A 19,375-nucleotide genomic window follows, 5' to 3' on the forward strand; every position below is an offset into this window, starting at 1 on the left:
ATAACTACTATAATACTGCCTCCTATGTACAAAGAATATAACTACTATAATACTGCCTCCTATGTACAAGAATATAACTACTATAATACTGCTCCTATGTACAAGAATATAACTACTATAATACTGCTCCTATGTACAAGATATAACTACTATAATACTGCTCCTATGTACAACAATATATCTACTATAATACTGCTCCTATGTACAAGAATATAACTACTATAATACTGCTCCTATGTACAAGAATATAACTACTATAATAGTGCTCCTACGTACAAGAATATAACTACTATAATACTCCCCCTATGTACAAGAATATAACTATTATAATACTGCCTTCTATGTACAAGAATATAACTACTATAATACTGCTCCTATGTACAGGAATATAACTACTATAATACTGCTCCTATGTACAAGAATATAACTACTATAATACTGCCTCCTATGTACAAGAATATAACTACTATAATAGTGCTCCTACGTACAAGAATATAACTACTATAATACTCCCCCTATGTACAAGAATATAACTATTATAATACTGCCTTCTATGTACAAGAATATAACTACTATAATACTGCTCTATGTACAGGAATATAACTACCATAATACTGCTCCTATGTACAAGAATATAACTACTATAATACTGCCTTCTATGTACAAGAATATAACTACTATAATACCGCCTCCTATGTACAGTAATATAACTACTATAATACTGCCTCCTGTGTACAAGAATATAACTACTATAATACTGCCTCCTATGTACAAGAATATAACTACTATAATACTGCCTCCTATGTACAACAATATAACTACTATAATACTGCTGCTATGTACAAGAATATAACTACTATAATACTGCCTCCTATGTACAAGGATATAACTACTATAATACCGCCTCCTATGTACAAGGATATAACTACTATAATACTGCTCCTATGTACAAGAATATACCTACTATAATACTGCTCCTATGTACAAGAATATAACTACTATAATACTGCTCCTATGTACCAGAATATAACTACTATAATACTGCTCCTATGTACAAGAATATAACTACTATAATACTGCTCCTATGTACAAGAATATAACTGCTATAATACTGCTCCTATGTACAAGAATATAACTACTATAATACTGCTCCTATGTACAAGAATATAACTGCTATAATACTGCTCCTATGTACAAGAATATAACTACTATAATACTGCTCCTATGTACCAGAATATAACTACTATAACACTGCCCCCTGTAGATAAGTCACACTTCACCCATTAATTGCCTCCTAATAACTTGAGGCTATGTAGAGCAGAGTAAGGCCTCATGCGCACTACCATAGTTTTCATCTGCATCCAATCCACATTTTTTAACGAATCAGATACGGACCCATTCATTTCATTTCCGCGCGTCTATTCCGCAGTCCTGCAAAAAAAAAAAAAAAAGAACATGTCCTATTTTTGTCTGTTTTGCAGACAAGGATAGGACATTGCCACTATTATTTTTTTTTTCTTCTGTAGAAAAGTCCAATACTTGTCTGCAAAACGGACCAGAATAAGGCATGTTCTGTTTTTTTGCGGTGCCGCGGATGGACATACGGATGTCCCGCATGTTTCGCAGCCCCATTGAGATGACTGGATCTGCATGTGGACAGAAGCTAACGCTGTGTCTTCCCTGTACATCATCTTGTTCTTTGCTCTCCGCAGCTGGACTAATCCGAAAGCCTCGGACAATGTTCTGGAAGCTGTGAGCAGCACACTGAAGTCGTATCCCTTTGAGTTCCGAGGGGCCAAGATTCTGTCCGGTCAGGATGAGGGAGTGTTCGGCTGGGTCACAGCCAACTACCTCATGGAGAGCTTCATCAAGGTATGTAACGGTAGTCTCTCGGAATAGAAGCCCATCTGACCTTCTGGAGGCACCAGTGGTGGTACGCTTAAGTGCGAACCCAAACTCGGTGCCTGAGTATGTGTCAGTCTTAAATGTCCAACTACCATTCTGTTCATGAATCTAGATGTACACATGTAGGATATTAGTCTGAAAGCTCGCCTACACATAGGTGGCTTTGAACTTTCCCCGAGCCTCAGTGCCAGTTTGATAAGGATGACAATTCGTTGCCTTTGGGCTTTTGGCATCTAGATGTGGGATCTTCTGCTTTGTGCAGATCTGCGGGACAGAAGATTGGGCATTATGGAGGAATTAGCAGGGCATGAAAAGAGATGAGACATCTGGGCAGGTTCCTTGTGCGACGCCAAGATGTAAACAGTCATGAGCGGGTGAGATGCCCCCTCTCCATTCATCTGCACAACTGTCTATCCACGGGGGGTTTGATGATCCAGCCAAAAGATCTCTGGGTTGGTCACGTTCCATTGAGCTGGTTTGTTTGCACTGGGTTTCATTGTTCTGTCAGGAGTGAATGCCGGGTGGAAGGTTATAGGAGGCAAGCCCGGTGTTCTGTCTGAAATCCTGCACTCAGAAGTGCCCTCTAGTGGCAGACTCTGATACAACACACACACTTTTCTGTAGGTTATCAACATAGTAACTTCCAGTTCTGCCTATTATCCTGCAATGCTGATCCAGAGGAAGCCACAGCCGCCTCCCAATTTTTCTCCTCTTGGGCATAAAACTATATACTGTATGAACCTTAAAGGGGTTGTCCACTGGGTGCAGCACTGCTCAATGGATGGAGCGGTGTAGTTTCAGCAGCGGATCTATTCTGAATCGGCTGATCGTCAGGGGTGCAGGGAGTTGGACCCCCGACGATCAGATATTGATGAGGCCCAAAGCAGTGGACAACCAGCTGGCCAAACACATTAGTTGTATATTGGTCAACCAGACAATTTTGACTGACCATCTAATGCAGGGATGGCCAAACCTGAGGCTCTCCAGCTGTTGCAAAACTACAGCTCCCATCATGCCCAAACTGGCAACAGCTATCAGCTTACAGCAGGGCATTATGGGAGTTGTAGTTTTACAACAGCTAGAGAGCCGCAGGTTGGCCATGCCTGATCTAATGTGTATGGGGACCTACTGACTCTACCCTGAGGACAGACGCTAAGCCACCACCAGAGGCGACTGACAGCGGCTTTCTCCCTTCCACAACACATGCATGCTCGGCTAAAGGAAAGGGAGAAAACAGTGTATGGCTAGCCATAAGGCAGGTGCTATGAAAGTCTGGGTGACTAAACGGTGGCTCCATAGCTGTGGGTGCTGAAGGCTTATGGTACACTTGGTACATTATGATTACAAAACTGCAAGCACAAAATACGTGTCAGGGCGGATGCACACGACCACTCCGTGTTTTGCGGTCTGCAAATTGGACATGTTCTATTTTATGTTTTGCCACAGAAGGGAGCAACGGGTGGATTTCTCCAAGCCCCATTCAGATAAAAGATAGTTGCAAACGACTGTCTGTAACCAGATCAGCAGATCCCCCCCATAGTTGCTAGTTAAAGGGGTTGGTTCTTTAAATGTTGAAAAAAGCTCTGACCTGTTAGAAAGGTACTTGATGCAGTAAAGGTAATCTTCTTACCAGGGACTGTATTTGTGAGTTATAACCTCCCTTCTTATCCTCAGCTGTGTCATGTGACTCTCCAAATAACATAGCATCTTATGCGGGGACAGGAAGCCAGTTTCTCTATGTATTCCTATGGGAGCCTCAATGTCAGTCTCATTAGAATGAAGAGAGAAGTAACTGACTTCTGAGTGTTGGTCACATGACACGGCTGAGGATCAGAAGGGAGGTTATGACAAATACAGTCAGAGAATAAACATTTTTGGGGAGTGCTTCTTTAATACTGATGATCTATCCTCAGGATAGATGATCCACATCTGGTCGGTCGGGGTCCAACTCCCAGCACCCCCGCCGATCAGCTTCCATCCTAAGCCAATGACATCACATGTCTGAGAGACTTTCTAGACCAATGACATCTCGTTCATCTGTCGCATGTCTGAGAGACTTTCTAGACCAATGACATCTTGTTCATCTGTCGCACGTCTGAGAGACTTTCTAGACCAATGACATCTCGTTCATCGGTCGAACGTCTGAGAGACTTTCTAGACCAATGACATCTCGTTCATCTGTCGCATGTCTGAGAGACTTTCTAGACCAATGACATCTCGTTCATCGATCACATGTCTGAGAGACTTTCTAGACCAATGACATCTCGTTCATGGGTCACACGTCTGAGAGACTTTCTAAACCAATGACATCTCGTTCATCGATCACATGTCTGAGAGACTTTCTAGACCAATGACATCTCGTTCATCGGTCGCACGTCTTAGAGACTTTCTAGACCAATGACATCTCGTTCATCGATCACATGTCTGAGAGACTTTCTAGACCAATGACATCTCGTTCATCGGTCGCACGTCTTAGAGACTTTCTAGACCAATGACATCTCGTTCATCGGTCGCACGTCTTAGAGACTTTCTAGACCAATGACATCTCGTTCATCGATCACATGTCTGAGAGACTTTCTAGACCAATGACATCTCGTTTATCGGTCACACGTCTGAGAGACTTTCTAGACCAATGACATCTCGTTTATCGGTCACACGTCTGAGAGACTTTCTAGACCAATGACATCTCGTTCATGGGTCACACGTCTGAGAGACTTTCTAGACCAATGACATCTCGTTCATCGATCACATGTCTGAGAGACTTTCTAGACCAATGACATCTCGTTCATCGGTCGCACGTCTGAGAGACTTTCTAGACCAATGACATCTCGTTCATGGGTCACACGTCTGAGAGACTTTCTAGACCAATGACATCTCGTTCATGGGTCACACGTCTGAGAGACTTTCTAGACCAATGACATCTCTTTTATTGGTCACATGTCTGAGAGACTTTCTAGACCAATGACATCTCGTTCATCGATCACATGTCTGAGAGACTTTCTAGACCAATGACATCTCGTTCATCGGTCGCACGTCTGAGAGACTTTCTAGACCAATGACATCTCGTTCATGGGTCACACGTCTGAGAGACTTTCTAGACCAATGACATCTCGTTCATGGGTCACACGTCTGAGAGACTTTCTAGACCAATGACATCTCGTTCATCTGTCGCATGTCTGAGAGACTTTCTAGACCAATGACATCTCGTTTATTGGTCACACGTCTGAGACTCTTTCTAAACCAATGACATCTCTTTTATTGGTCACATGTCTGAGAGACTTTCTAGACCAATGACATCTCGTTCATGGGTCACACGTCTGAGAGACTTTCTAGACCAATGACATCTCTTTTATTGGTCACATGTCTGAGAGACTTTCTAGACCAATGACATCTCGTTCATCGATCACATGTCTGAGAGACTTTCTAGACCAATGACATCTCGTTCATCGGTCGCACGTCTGAGAGACTTTCTAGACCAATGACATCTCGTTCATCGGTCACACGTCTGAGAGACTTTCTAGACCAATGACATCTCGTTCATGGGTCACACGTCTGAGAGACTTTCTAGACCAATGACATCTCGTTCATCTGTCGCATGTCTGAGAGACTTTCTAGACCAATGACATCTCGTTTATTGGTCACACGTCTGAGACTCTTTCTAAACCAATGACATCTCTTTTATTGGTCACATGTCTGAGAGACTTTCTAGACCAATGACATCTCGTTCATGGGTCACACGTCTGAGAGACTTTCTAGACCAATGACATCTCGTTCATCTGTCGCATGTCTGAGAGACTTTCTAGACCAATGACATCTCGTTCATGGGTCACACGTCTGAGAGACTTTCTAGACCAATGACATCTCGTTCATGGGTCACACGTCTGAGAGACTTTCTAGACCAATGACATCTCGTTCATCTGTCGCATGTCTGAGAGACTTTCTAGACCAATGACATCTCGTTTATTGGTCACACGTCTGAGACTCTTTCTAAACCAATGACATCTCTTTTATTGGTCACATGTCTGAGAGACTTTCTAGACCAATGACATCTCGTTCATCGGTCACATGGCTTAGGCACAGTTCCGTCCCATTTAAGTGAATTGGCCTGAGCGATAATACAAAGTCATGGATGAGTATGGTGTGAGGAGGCTGCAGGGATCACCGGTGCACTGCAGCTTCTTCTTACACCCGATTAGAGGGGGTGCCAGGCGTCAGACCCCCACCGATCACATACTGATGACATATCCAGTGAATAGCTCATCAGTATTAAATACTCAACACCACCCCTTTAAGCAGTTTTCTACCATTTTGGCTCCTTACTGATGCTGCACGTGGATGGAAACGTGACATGTTTTTGGCGTTTACGCAACCTCTGAGCTGCTCTTTTACAAGCTATATAAGCTCTCGCTTATACCATTTATTTGCCAGTGTAGAATTTCTAATCTGGAATGTGAAAAACTGAAGGAACTTGGCCAATGGGTTGGAACCTGCATGTTACCCTTGGCACATAAACCGCGTGTAAAAACTAAAGATGACCTGAAACGGCAGACTCTGTTTTGCTTCCTTTCTGGGTGATGAATGTGACTGTTTGACCCGGGGAGGGGGGTGTTCTGTCGGAGGATAAGGTCGTGTATGTGTTCCATGGGCGATGAATGAGATCCCAGGACACTGTCATTATCTGTTTCCTCTTATGCACACCTGTAGATAGTCTGTTGTTGGTGATGATAGGGTAGAAGATTTATAGGGTATGGATTTGTGAGCACTGACGCAGCAGAGGTAATCTGGCCATAACATATCTGTTTTATACTGGAATTGAATGGCCTAAGACTGGGATCCTTCTCCATCTGGTAGTGGGCCATAGCCATCTCAGATTCCTCCCAACCCCAGAAATCTTTGAGAGATCCGGACCCCTTCACTACATTCTGACTTTGGAATCTGAAGGTTGACTGGAGGGAAGGAGCCCTGTGGTCATGGTGTGGCCCCTGGTTTATATCGGCTCTGTACTGTGTATGTGATGCATGTCTCTTCTCCTCTCTGTCCTGCAGTACAGTTGGGTGGGACGCTGGTTCCAGCCCAGGAAAGGGACTCTGGGAGCCCTGGATCTCGGTGGAGCATCCACACAAATTACTTTCGAAACCTCGGACAAGATTGACAACCCTGAGAATGAAATGAACCTGCGGCTGTACGGCCAGTCCTATCGGGTATACACCCACAGCTTCCTGTGCTACGGGCGAGACCAGGTCCTCAAGAGGGTCCTGTCCAAAGTGCTGAAGGTAAGCTGACAGCATCCTCCACAGAGGGGGGTATCTGTACAAAATAATATGGGAGATGGGGGGTTCAGACCAATCCAATTGTTTTATATAGCAACCAGTTTACGATAACATTGTAGAAGCCCCACTACATGAGCACGGATTTATTTTTTTTGCAAAAAAAAAAGGGACCCAAAATAACTACCTTTGTAAATACACCCCTAACATCCATCCTGATAAAGCCCCGGGGAGGGACCCTGCAAAAAAGAGAGCGATCTCACACGATATAATGAACCCTGCACCGGTGCCAGCTGAACATGATCAGGGATCGGTGGTGTACGTAGAGAATTAAGGGCCCCATAGCAAGGATCAAACCAGGCCCCCCACAGAGGACAGAAGGGTTTCTGCCTAAACCTTTCTCAATGACCCCTAGGCCATTTTCCCCTGTCTCGTTTGCTAAAAGTTGTTACTTTAGAGCAGGGATCCTCACACTGCGGTCCTCCAGCTGTTGCAAAACTACAACTCCCAGCATGCCTGGATAGCTTACAGCTATTAGGGCATGCTGGGAGTTGTAGTTTTGCAACAGCTGGAGGGCCGCAGTTTGGACATGCCTGCTTTAGAGAGTAGAGTCCTGACCAAGTTTATACCTCCAGTAGAAGAGGGGATAATCCCAACTAAGACTGGCCCCCCTCTTGCCCTGGGCCCCATAGCAGTCGCATGGTCTGCCGCTATGGTAGTTACGCCCCTGTCAGGAATGTTTCCGTTCACTGACAGCAAGCAAACATCTTGAAAGTTAAGAATACGTTTTTTTGGGGTTCAGCTTATAGAGGGGGATTCCGAACATGTACCAGTAAGGCTACTTTCACACTAGCGTTAATATTTTCTGTTATTAAGATATGTCATAGGGTCTCAATACCGGAAAAAAAGGCTTCAGTTTTGTCCCTATCCATTGTCAATAGGGAAAAAACAGAACTGAACAGAACGGAGCGCTCCAAAATGCATCCGTTCCGTTCTCATACCGGATAGCAGCATGCTGCGGTTTGCTTTCCGTCATGGGATGCGTCTTGACCCACAATGCAAGTCAATGGGGACGGATCCGTTTTCTCTGACACAATAGAAAATGGATCTGTCCCCCATTGACTTTCAATGGTGTTCATGACGGATCCGTCTTGGGTATGTTAAAGATAATACAACCGGATCCGTTCTGAACGGATGCAGATGGTTGTATTATCAGTAACGGAAGCCTTTTTGCTGAACCCCGCCGGATCCAGCAAAAACCCCGGTGTGAAAGTAGCCTTAAAGGGGTTATTATTAGAACTAATAAAGCTAGCATGCCTATAGGGCACATAGTAGTATGATGTTTATTGCAAGCAACTACTCATTCTAAGATTACAGCACCATCTAGTGGTAACTAGTGGTAAATACAGCACACTAATCTTTCCCATAGATGTCATCAAATCAAGCTGCAAATATCTGGAGACTGTAGATAAAGTGATATAGAGCAGGCCGGTATAACCTGGGCATCTCCTGTATATAATTATATACACTACTCACAAAAAGTCAGGGATATTTAGGTTGTGGGAGAGATTTCAGGATAAACCTAAAATCCCCTCTAACCTTTACAAGAGAACTTAATGTGACCTTCTCTAACCTTCTGAATGCACACGTCCAACTGTTCAATATTTCAGGACTTTTTGCACAACTTGCTGTTCTCCAACAAGGAGCTTAACGGCAAAATTCACAACAGGAGTTTGATCCATGAATCACCCAATACATTTCCAGGTTCAATGAGAATTGGTATTAAACAGTGCTCCTCATCATGCTGCTCACATTTTGGACATCATGAGACCAAGACGACGCCTAAGAATTTATAAACACGACCTCGCCATTGCGAAGCTTCAAGCAGGATGTTCTCAGACGGAAGTGGCCCCTGAGTTTAGAGTGTCACAGAGTGTCCTCAGCAGGTTGTATCAGAGATACAGAGACTGGAAGAGTCACAGGCAGAGAAGTGGACATCCTTTGGCCACATCCCACACTGATCACCGCTTCATTGTGAACAATGCCCTGAGGAACCGGATGATGAATGCCACACGGGCATATTTAAGGGAGGTGAGAAGCACCCAAGTGTCACCTCAGACCATTGGAAACCGTTTACATCAGTGTGGTCTGCATGCTAGACGACCTGCAAGGGTACCTGACCGCACCACCAGGCACAGGCGTCATCGTCTTGTATGGGCCAGGGAGGATCTACGCTGGACAAGGGACCAGTGCTGTTCACTGATGAAAGAAGATTCACGCTGAGCAGAAATGATGGCCGCCAACGATTGGAGACATCAGCCTCATCCGGAGCTCGCCCTGTACCCCTGATGAGGCCATTCTAGCGCCGGAGCGCTGCCCCTATGTGAGAGGGGTAGCGCGCTCTTTCTGCTCATACTTTCACCAAGCTCCTGATGAGGCAATTTCTTACGCAGAAACGTGTCGAGCCTGATATGCCTCGATATGTAGCGTCTTAGAGCAGGACAAGTTACCTTTTTAATTAGCAGCAGCAGCATTGTTTATTTGAGCGATCATTTCTCAGTAAAGGTTTTTTGTTTAGTTTTTAGCATGCCCTGCAGTTGCGTTCATTACAGAACTGCCTTACACTCTGTGAATGGTCCATACTACTAGAAGAACATCGTTAATCCAGTCATTGAGCCTCTGTATGACCATCACAGGCCTAATGTCATCTTCATGAAGGACAATGCTCCAGCTCATCGAGGTCACATCATTAGGGAACGGCTGCTGGAGACTGGGGGACCTCACATGGAGCGGCCTGCACTTTCTCCAGACCTGAATCCCATTGAAAACCTATGGGATCAGCTGAGTCGCCATGTAGAGGCTCGTAACTCTGTACCTCAGAACCTCAATGGCCCAAAGGCCGCCCTTCAAGAATAGTTGGATGCCATTCCTCAGCAGACAATAAGGGTCCATTCACACGTCAGTAGCGTGTTTTGCGGATCCGCAAAACACAGGCATCGGCACTAATAGAATATGCCTATTCTTGTCCGATTGCGGACAAGAATAGGACATGGTCTATTTTTTTCGGGAACGGAAATGCGGACCCGGAAGTGCTGCCCATAGAAATGAACGGGTCCACAATTCCGTTCTGCAAAATGCGGAACGAAATTGCGGACGTGTGAATGGAGCCTAAGGCGACTTGTGAACAGCAGGAGACATCGTTGTCAAGCTGGAATTGAAGCTCAAGGCCACATAGCAAGTTACTGAGAAGTTGACATTTTGTGGCGGTATACCCACCACTGGGGTCGGTTTTTGTCTCAATAATCACCATTGCTGCTTCTACTTACTGCCCGACTTCATGATATAATATCACCAGAGCCGGAACTTCTTACGTTTTCCTTAAATTTCACCCCGAAAGCCAAATATCCCTAACTTTTTGTGAGTAGTGTACAGTCGTGGCCAAAAGCTTGAGAATTACATAAATATTGGAAATTGGAAAAGTTGCTGCTTAAGTTTTTCTAATAGCAATTTGCATATCCTCCAGAATGTTATGAAGAGTGATCAGATGAATTGCATCGTCCTTCTTTGCCATGAAAATTAACTTAATCCCAAAAAAACCTTTCCACTGCATTTCATTGCTGTCATTAAAGGACCTGCTGAGATCATTTCAGTAATCGTCTTGTTAACTCAGGTGAGAATGTTGACGAGCACAAGGCTGGAGATCATTATGTCAGGCTGATTGGGTTAAAATGGCAGACTTGACCTGTTAGGAGGGTGATGCTTGAAATCATTGTTCTTCCATTGTTAACCATGGTGACCTGCAAAGAAACGCATGCAGCCATCATTGCGTTGCATAAAATGGCTTCACAGGCAAGGATATTGTGGCTACTAAGATTGCACCTCAATCAACAATTTATAGGATCATCAAGAACTTCAAGGAAAGAGGTTCAATTCTTGTTAAGAAGGCTTCAGGGCGTCCAAGAAAGTCCAGCAAGCGCCAGGATCGTCTCCTAAAGAGGATTCAGCTGCGGGATCAGAGTGCCACCAGTGCAGCGCTTGCTCAGGAATGGCAGCAGGCAGGTGTGAGCGCATCTGCACGCACAGTGAGGCCAAGACTTTTGGAAGATGGCCTGGTGTCAAGAAGGGCAGCAAAGAAGCCACTTCTCTCTAAAAAAAACATCAGGGACAGATTGATCTTCTGCAGAAAATATGGTGAATGGACTGCTGAGGACTGGGGCAAAGTCATATTCTCCGATGAAGCTTCTTTCCGATTGTTTGGGGCATCAGGAAAAAGGCTTGTCCGGAGAAGAAAAGGTGAGCACTACCATCAGTCCTGTGTCATGCCAACAGTAAAGCATCCTGAGACCATTCATGTGTGGGGTTGCTTCTCATCCAAGGGAGTGGGCTCACTCACAATTCTGCCCAAAAACACAGCCATGAATAAAGAATGGCACCAAAACACCCTCCAACAGCAACTTCTTCCAACAATCCAACAACAGTTTGGTGAAGAACAATGCGTTTTCCAGCACGATGGAGCACCGTGCCATAAGGCAAAAGTGATAACTAAGTGGCTCGGGGACCAAAACGTTGACATTTTGGGTCCATGGCCTGGAAACTCACCAGATCTTAATCCCATTGAGAACTTGTGGTCAATCCTCGAGGCGGGTGGACAAACAAAAACCCACTAATTCTGACAAACTCCAAGAAGTGATGATGAAAGAATGGGTTGTCAGTCAGGAATTGGCCCAGAAGGTGATTTAGAGCATGCGCAGTCGGATTGCAGAGGTCCTGAAAAAGAAGGGCCAACACTGCAAATACTGACTCTGCATAAACGTCATGTAATTGTCGCTAAAAGCCTCTGAAACTTATGAAGTGCGAGTAATTATATTTCACTACATCACAGAAACAACTGAAACAAAGATCTAAAAGCAGTTTAGCAGCAAACTTTGTGAAAACTAATATTTGTGTCATTCTCAAAACTTTTGGCCATGACTGTATACAGTGATATGGAGCATGCTGGTATAACCTGGGCATCTCCTGTTTATAATTATAAATGTACAGCTGGTATAACCTGGGCATCTCCTGTATATAATTATATATGTACAGCTGGTATAACCTGGGCATCTCCTGTATATAATTATATATGTACAGCTGGTATAACCTGGGCATCTCCTGTATACAATTATATATGTACAGCTGGTATAACCTGGGCATCTCCTGTTTATAATTATAAATGTACAGCTGGTATAACCTGGGCATCTCCTGTATATAATTATATATGTACAGCTGGTATAACCTGGGCATCTCCTGTATATAATTATATATGTACAGCTGGTATAACCTGGGCATCTCCTGTATACAATTATATATGTACAGCTGGTATAACCTGGGCATCTCCTGTTTATAATTATATATGTACAGCTGGTATAACCTGGGCATCTCCTGTATATAGTGATATCACACACAATGGGAAGTTCATATAACACAAGTCACCTTGCTGGCAGTTCTGCGTCCAGTAGTCCACAGCAGGCTTTAGGGGGCCTGTTTCCCCAATGTGCGGCTCTCAGCCCTCCAGCACGGCACAAAGCCTCAGAACCCCAAAAAACGGAGACCTCTCTGCTGAGCCCAGCTGCCTATTTAAGGACAGCCAGGTGCTGCCAAAACCCGGACGGGAACTTAAACTCCGGTCCGATATTTGACCTAACCTGGCTGGAAACTAGCCCAGCCACACATGCTGGGAGGAAAACCCCTTAGTGTGTCACAATATGTACAGCTGGTATAAGTTATACATCTTCTTCTATATAGTGATATGGACCATGCTGGTATAGCCTGGGCATCTCCTGTATATAATTATATATGTACAGCTGGTATAACCTGGGCATCCCTTGTATATAATTATATATGAAAAACCTATATATAGCCCTAACAAAATTAAGGGCTCATATATATATAACCGATTATAAGGAGTGAGATGAGTATAATACAATTGATTCAAATAATACTACAATAGTCCAAAAGTCACATAATTTATTTGAAAATCACAAAAAAAGACACATGATCAGCACTGGTCACAATAGAACAATAGACACAGGTTACAATACACATTAATTGAATATGAGTCCAAGAACCAATGAGATGCATCCACCTGACCTATTTAGGATAGCCTTTCCTTCTGCCAACCAGTACCCCTTGAAAAAGCTGTACGCGAAACGTGCGTTGGGGAGTGGACCGGTGGTGTTGCTGTACGATATATTTAAATCAAGTGGTCAGTATTTTTTCATTATGTGTTAAATTTAACTCCAATTATCTCTACTGCCTCAGTTTTGACAAATGTGGTGTGTATTATCACACTAACTTTGTGACAAATTCTGATATACAATGCATGTAGATATTCTTGTGGTAGTTATGAGCCATAGCCTTTGGATACTATATGTCCTCTAATTGATGACCAATTGGTAATATCTATGCACTTGCACTTTATATCTATATATATATATATATATATATATATATATATATATATATCGGCAGTTCACCATCGGTCCCCTTGGTTTTTAATGTGTATTGTAACCTGTGTCTATTGTTCTATTGTGACCAGTGCTGATCATGTGTCTTTTTTGTGATTTTCAAATAAATTATGTGACTTTTGGACTATTGTAGTATTATTTGAATCAATTGTATTATACTCATCTCACTCCTTATAATCGGTTATATATAATTATATATGTACAGCTGGTATAGCCTGGGCATCTCCTGTATATAATTATATATGTACAGCTGGTATAGCCTGGGCATCTCCTGTATATAATTATATATGTACAGCTGGTATAGCCTGGGCATCTCCTGTATATAATTATATATGTACAGCTGGTATAACCCGGGCATCTCCTGTATATAATTATATATGTACAGCTGGTATAGCCTGGGCATCTCCTGTATATAATTATATATGTACAGCTGGTATAACCTGGGCATCCCCTGTATATAATGATATATGTACAGCTGGTATAAGTTATACATCTTCTTGTATATAGTGATATAGACCATGCTGGTATAACCTGGGCATCCCCTGTATATAATGATATATGTACAGCTGGTATAGCCTGGGCATCTCCTGTATATAATTATATATGTACAGCTGGTATAACCTGGGCATCTCCTGTATATAATTATATATGTACAGCTGGTATAAGTTATACATCTTCTTGTATATAGTCATATAGAGCATGGTGGCATAACCTGGGTATCTCCTGTATATAATTATACATGTACAGCTGGTATAACCTGGGTATCTCCTGTATATAATTATATATGTACAGCTGGTATAACCTGGGTATCTCCTTTATATAATTATATATGTACAGCTGGTATAAGTTATACGTAGCCTTGTGGACAGTAATATATCCTTATATTGGTTGCTTTACTATAGTATGTAATAACCAGTATTCTGATTTTATTTTATTTTTTTCCTTTTTGTCTTGCAGGAACAAGGTTACAGTTCGAATGTTCAGAATCCATGCTGGCCCAAGAATTATGACAGTTCTCTAACACTTGGGGATGTGTATGAGAGTCCGTGCACACAGAGTGAGAGGCCTCCTAACTATGACTCTTCACAGTCCGTCCAGATGAGCGGCAGTGGAGACGGAGTCCAGTGCCGGAGAATTGTAGATGGCATCTTCCAGTTTACGGACTGTTCATACTCCTCGTGTTCCTTTGATAAAATCTTCCAACCCAAAGTGACTGGAAAATTCATTGTAAGTTGTATAAACTGTATAACAAGCCATCGCTCTCTTCTGTCAGTTTGGTTATATCTGCTCATAGAAAAGCTGGGTAACAATCAATGTCGGTGCCACCGCGCTGAGGTCGCTGCCCATCGTTTCAAGGCCCCCCGAGTACAAAGTAAAGCCAGTGGTACAAAATTACGGAAATCTAGTTATTAGTTCTATGAGGCAGCTTTGCCATTCAGGATTCAGGAAAAGCCAAAATGTGTTTTTTACTGTATGTCAGTTTCAGAAAATTAGCATTTACAAGACTGCGTCCGCAGTTTACCATATGCTTTATGCTCGTCCCACGTGCTATTAATTAGCAAGTGCCAGAGCTGCCTGCTGTCGTCATGGAAACGCACGGGCACAGGCTCCAGGTCTCCGTAGAGTGTAATACGGTGCATGTCAAATATGACGATTAAAAGTCCTTTCTGTGAACTGACTCGTCGGTGCAATAATGTCTTTATTTTTTTTTCCAGGCTTTTGCAGCTTATTTTTACACCGTAGACTTCATGAAATCTGTGATGAAGATGCCAGTTGACTCACTAGTCGATCTGCGGATGGCAACCGATGCCATCTGCACCTCCAGTTTCGATGAGGTGAGTCACTGTAAACCCGCTCAGCGCAGTAATTCAATGCCCCTGTGGAATATTCTGATATACAAGAAGTTGCATTCACTGTAACTGCAGAAATTATTTTCTCTGCTTACACTTAAAGGGGTTTACGGGATTTTGAGATGGATGGATATCCTCAGGAAGCACTCACCAGAGTTTGAGTGAGCACTGCCACCTCCTCGCGGCTCACCAAGCACAACGCCATCCACTGGATAGTGGCTGTCCTTGGTACTGCAGCTCAGCATCATTCACTTGAATAGGACTGAGCGCGCCTAGGCCACTTGACCAATGTACGGTGACATCAATGACCTCTGGCACTCTAGCTGTTCTAATCTAAAACTACAACTCCCAGAATCCTCCTATCACTTCGGTGGCAGTTACAAGAATAGCCGATTAAGTAGGCATGCTGGGAGTTGTAGTTTCACAGCAGCTGGAGTGCCAAATGAAGAAGCCCCAGTGCTGTTGGTCCGCAGCGGCCCCTTCGAACAGTTGATTGCCGGGGGTGCCGGGACTTGGACCCCAGCCAGTCTGACAATTGTTTGACCTATCCTTAGGATAAGCTTTCAAAATCAAAATCCTGGATAAACCCTTTAAATCTAGCATACAAGGGGTGTTCGGCCGACCGCTCTCTCTCTTTCAGCTCCCTCCCGGCATCCACAAGTGGATCGCACGGCCGCACCGGCCTGCCGGCGAGGAACTCGACAGCAGAGAAGATGTGCCACCGCCGCACTGGGGAATGCCACGGGGATGGATTGACTCGGGTTACTGGGGAGTGGCAGAGGGCAGACACCCCACGCGTCCCTTAGACCCGAAAATAATCGGGTGACTGGGGAGCAGCGGAGGGCATACGACCCACCCGTCCCTTAGACCCGAAAAGAATCGGTTGACTGGGGAGCGGCGGAGGGCATACGACCCACGCGTCCCTTAGGCCCGGGAGGTCCTCCCGTGGTGAACGCCGAACATGCATATGTAAACTGTGGGGAGAGCGGAGAAAGCTGCTACCAGACATCACTGATGGCGGCTTATCTCCCCGGAGAACAAAAGGATCGGGCGAAAATATACATTGCGGCCGAGCCTTGTCTACCCTGTTGGGGGAGAGTCGGAAGACAGTAAGACACATGGTAGAATTAGATATGGCAGCTCAGCACACAGTATCACACAGGATAAGCTCGGATACATCAGCTCATCACACATGGTAGAATAAGATATGGCAGCTCAGCACACAGTATCACACAGGATAAACTCGGATACATCAGCTCATCACACATGATAGAATTAGATATTTCAGCTCAGCAGACAGTATCACACAGGATACGCTCGGATACATCAGCTCATCACACACGATGGGACTTACGGCATCTCAGGACACAGTATCACACATGGCTTAGATACACTACTAGTGTTGAGCGAACCTGTGTTTCACGCTCGGCGTACAAGTTTCAGGTTATCTAAGAATTCTTGTATGGATTCCGCTATCATGGAACATAACTTATAGTCCGTAGTAGCGGAATCCATAATGGAATTCATAGATGACCCAAACCTTGTCTGCCGAACTTGCAACACTACCTCTGCCACACACTGTTCTTACCAATATTCAAGATTTCTGCTACATTTTTGCCTGATGATGACTGGCGGTTTCCTCTGGTTTTTCTGCAGCTTTCCAGCAAAGTAGCTCCGGGTCTGAAAAAACATCTGAACGGCTATTGCGCCACTGCTAACTTCATCTACCTGCTGACCAGCAAAGGGTACAAGTTTGACAATGACACCTTCCCCAACATCGCGTTCCAGAAGAAGGTGGGTATTCTGTTAGTTATTGGTAGCAGGGGCTCAGAGGTTGGCACCGTTATCCATATTACTCTGTAATGTTATTGAACCCCCTTTGCGGGTGGAGTTCCCCTTTTAATATGAGAGTTTCATACACTGATGTTGTTTTTCTACCAGGCTGGTGACACCTCCATTGGCTGGGCTCTTGGATACATGCTGAACCTCACCAACATGATACCTGCAGAACAAGCTTCCATTCTCAAAGCCACTGACTTTAGCTCCTGGGCCGCCCTCATCTTCCTCTTCGTGATAATCATTCTTCTCGGTCTGATTATTTCCTTCACCACCTTTAGGTCCAATAAACAGGCTGAAACCATATGATGCGAGACGGCCGCGAATGGGTCAAGCCATAGTGTCCCTCTGCCCAGTAGAGAGGATTGTACAACTTATCTAGGTCCCCCATAATCCTAATGCGGGGGGGTCTGTGACATCTTCATATATGGTTGCTGAAGCTTGGGCATGAAACCTAACAACGGACTGGATGTCTATACCGCGCCTACATGGAAGATCCCTGATGACTTGTATTATTGTGAAGGAAACAAGTTTTATTTTTTAAAGGACACCTTGATATTTTATTTTTTAAAATATTTTTTTTTTCCCCAAATGGTCACACGTTTTCTACTCTGCTAAATGTGAAATGTATATGGCGTCAAACCACTGTACCCCATAATGTATGTAAGTTAAAACCGATATATGGTTGGCGATGGCAACTGGTCAAATGCTAGCCTATAATCTCCAATATTCACTTAGGAATGTGATTTTTTTTTATTTGTGGCACCAATAAATCCATAGTGTTTTATATGGCTACTTACATGTGAGGGCTGATATAGCTGTCCATGTAGAGGTTCACACATTCACTTTCTTTAGAATATGGGATTCTTTATATCTGTGGTTCATGTTCCCTCTGGATGGGAAGGAATAAATGAGAAAAAAAGGTTATAAATCAGATAAAAGGAGGAATGGGCGGCAGCAGCTGGAGGCTTCTACTTCCACCTGCTGCGATCACAGACCTGTAAATGGACAATTAAGATGCTTCATGTAAAAACCTCTTCCCTTATCTCGCCTCAGTCCACCACCTGCACCCTGTGGCCATGACGTGATGATAAAGCAAGTCCCTTCATCTTTTAAAGGCCTCTTGCACACGACCGTATGTATTTAGCGGTCCGCAAAAAAATACGGGTGACGTCCGTGTGCATTCCGTATTTTTTGCACACGACATGCGGTCGTGTGCAAGAGCCCTTAAAAAGATGAAGGGACTTGCTTTATCATCACGTCATGGCCACAGGGTGCCTGTGGTGGACTGAGGCGAGATAAGGAAAGAGGTTTTTACGTGAAGCATTTTAATTGTCCATTTACAGGTCTGCGGAACGGAACAGTCGGCCCCTAGTAGAACAGTCCTGTCCTTGTCAATGAGATGCGGAACGGAAATACGGACACACGGAAACGGAATGCACACAGAGTAACTTCAGTTTTTTTTGCGGACCCATTGAAATGAATGGTTCCGCATGCGGTCCTCAAAAAAAAAAAAAAAACGGAACGGACACGAAAAGAAAATATGTTTGTGGGCAAGAGGCCTAAGGCTACTTTCTCATCTGCGGTAGCTATTTCGACAGAGAACAGCCTGCCGGATGCAACCGGAATTTCCACCGGAGATCCAGCAAACATGCAGAGAAGTTGGGGGGGACAGAAACCGGTGCACGCTGGCGGCCGAATGGCAATGCCGCAGATGTGAAAGCAGTCTACGATCCCTTTTATTGTCTATAGGTGCTGTTATAGTTTTACTGTTGGTCAAGTACACTTGAGCTAGTCATAGGGATAATTATTAAGGATCTGGCCATAAAAGTGGGTGAGAGGTATGCTAAGGGTTAATCCTGGAACCTAATGCCCGGCAGATGACTCCTCTGCAGTCCTGGTTGTTCAGCTATGGATATACTAGTTAATGTAAAGTGACCCAAGACTTAGTGACTATTTATGGAGGTAACTGTGAAATCTAGGCTATATATGGACTTAATATAAATGCAAT

At 44.0% G+C, this 19,375-nt stretch overlaps 1 protein-coding gene across 1 annotated transcript in view; it reads left to right on the plus strand.

The window, feature by feature from the left end:
* The window catches only part of ENTPD2 (ectonucleoside triphosphate diphosphohydrolase 2), a 43,372-nt gene extending 25,445 nt beyond the window's left edge, over nt 1–17,927 (plus strand). The window contains exons 4-9 of the mRNA XM_044268589.1: nt 1,713–1,872; nt 6,951–7,178; nt 14,636–14,905; nt 15,394–15,513; nt 17,185–17,322; nt 17,470–17,927. Coding sequence (XP_044124524.1) covers nt 1,713–1,872; nt 6,951–7,178; nt 14,636–14,905; nt 15,394–15,513; nt 17,185–17,322; nt 17,470–17,673 — 1,120 coding nt within the window. The 3' untranslated portion in view covers nt 17,674–17,927. The remainder of the gene's footprint in view (nt 1–1,712; nt 1,873–6,950; nt 7,179–14,635; nt 14,906–15,393; nt 15,514–17,184; nt 17,323–17,469) is intronic.
* Nucleotides 17,928–19,375: the final 1,448 nt, after the last annotated feature.

This window comes from Bufo gargarizans, chromosome 9 (genome assembly GCF_014858855.1).
Source record: "Bufo gargarizans isolate SCDJY-AF-19 chromosome 9, ASM1485885v1, whole genome shotgun sequence".
NCBI classification, from domain to species: Eukaryota; Metazoa; Chordata; class Amphibia; order Anura; family Bufonidae; genus Bufo; species Bufo gargarizans.